At 39.1% G+C, this 7,833-nt stretch overlaps 1 protein-coding gene across 1 annotated transcript in view; it reads left to right on the top strand.

Annotated features, from left to right (window-relative positions):
* LOC103521396 (endoplasmic reticulum mannosyl-oligosaccharide 1,2-alpha-mannosidase-like) overlaps positions 1–7,415 on the top strand; it is a 14,824-nt gene extending 7,409 nt beyond the window's left edge. The window contains exons 3-8 of the mRNA XM_026832093.1: positions 1,846–2,121; positions 2,622–2,825; positions 2,902–3,005; positions 3,445–3,537; positions 7,049–7,195; positions 7,371–7,415. Of these exons, the coding sequence (XP_026687894.1) occupies positions 1,846–2,121; positions 2,622–2,825; positions 2,902–3,005; positions 3,445–3,537; positions 7,049–7,195; positions 7,371–7,415 (869 nt within the window). The remainder of the gene's footprint in view (positions 1–1,845; positions 2,122–2,621; positions 2,826–2,901; positions 3,006–3,444; positions 3,538–7,048; positions 7,196–7,370) is intronic.
* Positions 7,416–7,833: the final 418 nt, after the last annotated feature.

The following is a 7,833-nucleotide window of genomic DNA, read 5'->3' as shown; positions in this document are numbered from 1 at the left end:
TCTGGAGAGTAAGATAAAATGGGACCAGATGGGAAATTTTGCCCTGAATTTGCATCCAATATCCCCATTTTTTGGGGGCTCTTCCCTGAAAGGAATAAACATAGAACCACCTTTTCTAAGTCTACGTTGATATCAACACTTTGGAGGTGGAGGAATGGAATATGAAAAGGAAGCGCGAGTGTCAGGGTGGCTGTTTTATATTTGGGATTTCCCCCAAAACCCGAGAATTTTTCCATTCACATCCTCTTGGAATGTAAAGGTTGTTTTTGGTTTTTTAAATTCCATTTTTCCATGAATACCCTTAATGTTTTTCCAACCTATAGTAAACAGCGTAGGGGGGTTTTATTTTTCATTTTCCCCATTTGGTTTTACTTACCGGCTAATTTTCCCAAATTCTCACAGCCTTGTTTTTAAGTTAAGTGGGAACTATGAGGTTACTCCATTCTCCAAATTTCTGTTTCAGCGTATGGGATGTCCCCTTCCAAAAGGTTCCCAAAAGAATTTAATCCCGTCTCTTGAATTCTAGTCGTAATTGTTACGTGTGGCTGGTCTGTTAATATCGTTAATTCTAAGAGATCTCAACCTCATAAAACGAAACCTGTTAGTTTAGTGGTGCATACTCATTTCTGAGGAAACAGCCCCTTACAGGTAAGAAAGTGTTAGGAAACTGTAAACATAGTTGTAGAAAAAAAAAAGTCTTCTTTTTTTTTTTGGTACTGTGTAAACTGAAGTGGCCACATGTTTTTTAGGTTGGGTATACTTCCACTAGCGTCTATGTGGCGCCATAGCGAGGGCCCCCATTGTTGGGGTTTGCACAGAGACCACGTGTAAACCCACAAGGAAGTCACTTGTACAACCCAACTGTTGGCACAGTATTAAAGAAAGAGGAAATTAAATACTTGTCACAAGTGCTGTCCACTAAATTTGTTGACCTCTGGACTTGGACTGCAAAACAATCAACGTCCAGTACAAGCAGAAGCCCACTGTGCCCAACCAACTACACCACCCGAGGTTGGGGGTAATTTTGGCACCTCATTTTATTACCCTAAGAATTTTGATTTTCAGGCCCCTTCAGGCACCTCTCAGGGAACTTCCCCCTCCGTGGTGAATCATTGATAGAGAAGAAGTAAGCCAAGATCAGGAGCATCACAGCCCTGGTAGAACCCAATCAGCTACAGGAGGCAGCTGTCAATGAGTTAGAAAAAACCCCAGGGTAACGAGGTTTGCTCTGTGAACACTTTTAAACTTCACTAAGGAAAAACCAACTCTTTCTGTAGGGCTCCAAAAATGACAAGAAAGTAAGATGTACTATGAAAAATATCAGCCCCCATCTTACTTATTCCCGAAAATGAAATAAGTTGGTAAAGTATGCAGAAGTCACGTCCGTGGACGAAAGAACAAAGCTCCTTTTTTTGTATTTAACCTAACCCTATAATAACCACTAATCACTTGGCTCTAAAATTGGTGAAAACGTCCCTTCTACGTTTAACCTAAAACGCCCCCTATAATAACACTGGTCACTGGGCTCTGTTCTGTGCCAGTTCCTGTTAGTAAAGCATATATCCAGCGGACCGTAACTTTCCTGCCACAAGTACCATTTCTTTTATAGGCGTATCAATCTCTGATTGGTACCCAAAGCTGGGCTAGGGATGGGCTAGGGTACAATTCCCGCCCCGGCTATGAACTCTAATTCCCTATACAGCTGGGTCGTTCTGGGGAAAGGCCTGGCTTTTTCTCCTTATCTTGTATGTAGCAGGTTGGAAATATCTGTTGTTTCATCGCTACCGAAGTAACCCCGGCGGAGAAGGAAAAAAAAAAAAAAAAAAAAAAAAAAAAAAAAAAAAAAAAAAAAAAAAATCTATCCATCTATAACTGTCATTTGTTTCTCATCAGGTGACATTGGCAGCAACAGCATAAAGCCTATCTATTTCTCCAAGCAAACAAATGCGCGACAACGCGCCGTGGTAGATGCGTTCCGGCATGCATGGTCCGCGTATAAGAAGTACGCGTGGGGTCAGGACATGCTTAAGCCTTTGTCGAAGAGCGCGCACAAGTGGTTCGGGCTTGGATTGACTATTGTGGACAGTTTAGATACGATGTGGATTATGGGACTGCATGATGGTAATTTCTTTTGTTTGTTTGTTTTTCTATCAGGTCATGAAGTACTATTGGGGTACAGTGTACACAGTAAGGTTGCCTGGAAGAGGGTGACAAGAAACGCTGACCCTATTTAATTAGGGAAAGGCTAGGAAGAAGAAGAAGAAGGAGAAGAAGAAGAAGAAGAAGAAGAAGACGAAGAATTTTTTTCCCCTTTTTATCAATATCAAATCTCAAATTCTTTCTGGTGAAGCACAGCTTTTTAACAACTTTTGTGGATATCACGGCATTACTATAAAGAGTCTCCTTTGTAATCAATTTACACATTTCAATAATCTTTTTACACTGGTAATGCCGCCACTGGTCGCTACTCGATTAAAGTAGCTACTATTTTTAATATTTAATTTTTGTCTTTTTTGGCTAATTGTGCTTTTGTTTTAATAAACGGGAAGCAAATTGCCAGGCTCTTGGATTCTCAATTACTCAGGTTTGACTTTAAAAGAAGACACTGTTTTGTGTTTCAGAATTCGCCGAGGCAAGTGGTTGGGTACGCGATGAGTTTCGTCCCAGTCTAGAGTCAAGCACAGCTGATGTTAATCTATTCGAAGCCACAATACGAGTACTTGGCGGTCTACTCTCGGCTTATCACTTCTCTGCAGACGATCTATTCATTAGCAAGGCACTTGACATAGGTGAGGTAAACAAAACTGTTGAGATAAAGGGTGCATGTACTTAGACTTAGACAGTGTAAAGAAAGTACTATACTAGTCGTGTTTTCCTTTCGGAATTCCCCCTCTTCTGAAGTTCGTTTACCCTCGTTTGGCGTGATAGCGCCAGGGCCGTATCGAGGCTTTTTCCGGGGGGATTCCAAACAGTGGATGCTCCATATTTTCGGAGTCTGGCCTACAGTAAAGGAAAAAATTAAAATTCCTTCTGAAAGGAAAATACAACCACTATTGTACACATTTTGTTTTTGTAAATGAAATATCTACACATTAGCTAGCCCAGTTAGCTTGTAGGGTAGCGCACCTGCCTTGTAAGCACTAGGTCGGGGGTTCTTTCTCTTATCCTGTCCTCGTTTTCTCGTCGATTTCGGGACGATAAGACCTCCGTTATTTCAATTCCCTCTATCAAATCTCTTAGGACCTCTCTATCAAATCCTGATGTCCTCACAAACCCCCATTACCCAGATGATTGTTATCTGGTTACTAGAAATAAGTAAAAACTCTTTTTATTTTAATTTTAGATTTTCTATTTCTATTTTAAGCTTGTAACATGTAAACAATTTGTTTTGAGTTGAAATACATGAAACTTTGAAAAACTTAAAAAAAAAGAATCGTCTTTTAGCGGTGGAGTCCTGATTCTAGTACAGCTGAGGTGACAACTTTGCAACTTGAATTTCGAGATCTATCTCGGGTCACCAAGCTGAAAAAGTTTGAGGTAAAACTTAAATAATTTAAAATCATGTCAACCTCATTTTAACTGTCATGCCTCGTTTACTCGTCCTGCCGTATTTACTTCTCTCTTTACTGCTTGAGAAGTGAAGGCAGAAGTTGTGTAATTATATATTCAGCTCACTTCCCTTCCTAAACTACTTCTCCAAGCTGCCCTGGTCATTTAAAATCGTACAAAACACACAACGCAAATGATTCGGAGCTGAATGTAAACGCCTTCCTGCCCCTTCACTTCTCCTCGTCATGCCGGTCCTTTGACTCGTGCACAAAAAACCGACAATAAGGGGAGCACAGGGCAGGAGCAGTGGCATTAGAAGTGGCGAGGCGAGTGAGGTGTTTACATTCTCGTCATGCCCAATTCCCTGCCCATTGCCACAGAAGTGAGCTGAATGTAAACGAGGCATAACAATGTTGTCTGAGAAGGAGGAGTAGTATGCTATGTTATTTTGTCAACCCAAACTTTGAGCAGTCCGTCAATAAAGTTTATTGATTGTTTCTCTCTCTGTATTATTTAATTTTTATTTTAGATTTTTTTTCTTTTTCGAAAGATACTTCTTATTCATTTATTGATTCATTCTCATAGGTACAATTAATGATACATAGAAAAATAAATATTTTTGATAACACATATGTACCTATAATTTTTCATCGTTTAACAATACATAACTTTACTCTCTTCCCGAGTTACTTTTGTAACTGCTAAGAGGAGGTACAAGATTACTTGTGAATGTGTACGTATTACGTAATAAGTATGTATGTTGCAAATGTCGGGATCTTTGACCATTAAGTCGTTTGGACTAGCGCGATTGATTGTCCTTTAGAAGCGCGACCGTGATTGTGTTTTAGAAGCCTTTGCGCTATTGTCGTTTGGAAGTTCTAGCGAGATTGTCCTTTAGAAGCGCGACCGTGATTGTGTATTAGAAGCCCTAGCGCTATTAAATTAACCTTTGGAAGTGCTAGCGCGTTTGTCTTTACGAAGTTATAGCACGAACTTCCATTTTTTGGGTCTTTTTACATATCAAGGTCGAAGGACAGTTCACGAATAGGTACCTATAATTTTTCATCGTTTAATAATACATAACTCTTTTCTCGAGTTACTTTTGTAACTGCTAAGAGGAGGTACAAGATTACTTGTGAATGTGTACTGTCGTTTGGAAGTGCTAGCGTTCTAGCGCGATTGATTGTCCTTTAGAAGCGCGACCGTGATCGTGTATTAGAAGCCCTAGCGCTATTAAATTAACCTTTGGAAGTGCTAGCGCGTTTGTCTTTACGAAGTTATAGCACGAACTTCCATTTTAAGCGCTATTGCCCTTTTGGAAGCGTTAGCGCGATAATCCTTTTGATAGTGTTAGCGCTATTGTACTTCTATGGAGTATAAAAATCTGATTTTACGGGTTAATTTCCTATGGGGTTCTTTTTGGTTGAACGCCCTGTAGGTATACTATAGGCTTTGGGGAAAAATTACCCAATGGTCAAAAATTCCGACATTTGTAAGAACATACTGGGCTTTAATCTTTTCTTCTCAATATAAACCCCAGCGCGTTCGACGGAGGGTTTGTGTGTTTACACGCATTTCATGATCTTTGGATCTGTTGTGATTTTGTAAAGTTTTATTCTGTGTTACCTTCCATTTTAAGCGCTATTGCCCTTTTGGAAGCGTTAGCGCGATAATCCTTTTGATAGTGTTAGCGCTATTGTACTTCTATGGAGTAAAAATCTGATTTTACGGGTTAATTTCCTATGGAGTTCTTTTTGGTTGAACGCCCTGTATACTATAGGCTTTGGGGAAAAATTGTCTAATGGTCAAAAATTCCGACATTTGTAAGAACATACTAGGCTTTAATCTTTTCTTCTCAATATAAACCCCAGCGCTTTCGACGGAGGGTTTGCATCGCGTTTTGTGTGTTTACACGCATTTCATGATCTTTGGATCTGTTGTGATTTTGTAAAGTTTTATTCTGTGTTATTTATTGTAAGTTATAGATAATTGTGTTTTTCTTTAGATTGAATTTTTCAATATGTACATAAAAACCTATTAATTTGTTAAAGCAAAGCTTTTTGAAATTTAGAGTGCCTGCATTGGAAACGCTAGATCGCGGGTTCAATTCTCGCTCGGGGCGAACCTTAACTTAAACAGATGTCTTTCTCCTATCCTGTCTTTCTTCTCTCCTCGCTTTCGGGATAGTAAGACCTCAGCAGTCACAGTTTCTTCTTGTCAAACCTCTTTTTTTTTTCTTCAAAGAAGTTAATGTATTTAACCCTTTGTGTTGAAGCTTGAAGGGTGCGGGTTCGACTCCTTAATCCATATGGAAATTTCGGAGCGAAAAAAAGACATTTTTTGTAGAAATTTAGATATCACTTCCATTCACCTGGGAAATATAGTTCCTATTAACACCACCATAGAACTGTAGAGTTTCCTAAAGGTACGGTTTTCTCGGAATGACTTTAACAATTCAACAAAAATCGCTGAAGGAAAACCGTATCTAGGAAATACAGTAATGCTCAATGAGGTAGGCTAAATACAGAGTGGAGGATTTGGAGCAAAACGCTCTATGCTGTCAGCTACTCCGTTTTTAGCCTCGGGTTCGACTCCTTAATCCATATGGAAATTTCGGAGCGAAAAAAAGACATTTTTTGTAGAAATTTAGATACCACTTCCATTCACCTGGGAAATACAGTTCCTATTAACACCACCATAAAACTGTAGAGTTTCCTAAAGGTACGGTTTTCTCGGAATGACTTTAACGATTCAACAAAAATCGCTGAAGCAAAACCGTATCTAGGAAATACAGTAATGCTCAATGAGGTAGGCTAAACACAGAGCGGAGGACTTGGAGCAAAACGCTCTATGCTGTCAGCTACTCCGTTTTTAGCCTAAACGAATTTTGTTGAACGATTATCGTTTTAGTGGCCCCGAGCTAAACTTAGCTAAGATTCCTTAGAAATAAAGTCGCTAGTTATCTCATCACCAATGTATCGATTGTCAAAGTTAGGTCAATGGGCAGTTTTAGCAACATGTTTTCTCTTTCGTTAGCATTAAGAAAAAAAAAACAAACTAAAATTTCAGTTCTTTTCGGCCTTATCCGAAAATAACTTTCGTCGCTAAAACTGTCCACGGTGAACATTTTTCAAAATTATTAGTTTATTGATTGTATCACTCATTGTAGTGTTGTTATATTGTATTTAGTGATGGGTAAATACCCGGGTACTTATTTTTGGGGTAAATACCCTGGGTATTTACCCGGGTAAATACCCAATTTTTATAAATACCCGGGTATTTTCAAGAAGCGCCTCAGTCGAATTGTGCCCGGGAAATTAAAAAAAAATCAAGTGACGACGTTTTTTGTTTATTTTTCTTCTTTTTTTAAAATACCCGGGTATTTATCCACCCTGGGGGTGGATAAATACCCGGGTAAATACCCAATTTTTATTTACCCACCCAGTGGGTATTTACCCACGACCCATCACTATAACCAACCTTTGCTTTTGTTTTCACATTTCAGAATTCTAAAGGAGCAGACCTCTATGTTCACACAAACGATGCACATTATCTGCTGAGACCTGAATTCCTAGAGAGTTTATTTGTGATGTATCAGTTGACTGGAAATACTACCTATCAGGAGTGGGGATGGAAGATTTTCCAAGTAAGTTTATCGTTTTTTATCCTTTAAGTAGGTCTTTTTTCTAGGGCCCACCCTGGGGGTGGATAAATACCCGGGTAAATACCCAATTTTTATTTACCCACCCAGTGGGTATTTACCCACGACCCATCACTATAACCAACCTTTGCTTTTGTTTTCACATTTCAGAATTCTAAAGGAGCAGACCTCTATGTTCACACAAACGATGCACATTATCTGCTGAGACCTGAATTCCTAGAGAGTTTATTTGAAAGTTCGCGCGAAAAATATTTCCATTTATTGCATATAAGGTCGTGACTTGAAACGTTGGTGAGCGAATTGAACTGTGTTCCGACAAAGAGTTTATTTGTGATGTATCAGTTGACTGGAAATACTACCTATCAGGAGTGGGGATGGAAGATTTTCCAAGTAAGTTTATCGTTTTTATCCTTTAAGTAGGTCTTTTTTCTATGGGCTGCCTGGATGAGACTGACCAGAAACACCGCTATTTAATTAGGAAAAGGCTAGGAAGAAGAAGAAGAAGAAGAAGAAGAAGTAGGTCTTTTTTTCCTAAGAGGTTTGATGGAGGAAATACTACCTATCAGGAGTGGGGATGGAAGATTTTCCAAGTAAGTTTATCGTTTTTTATCCTTTAAGTAGGT

This window comes from Diaphorina citri, unplaced genomic scaffold (genome assembly GCF_000475195.1).
Source record: "Diaphorina citri unplaced genomic scaffold, Diaci psyllid genome assembly version 1.1 scaffold5152, whole genome shotgun sequence".
NCBI classification, from domain to species: Eukaryota; Metazoa; Arthropoda; class Insecta; order Hemiptera; family Psyllidae; genus Diaphorina; species Diaphorina citri.
Note: the sequence above shows the minus strand (reverse complement) of the source record. Positions and strands in the feature narration are given on the sequence as shown.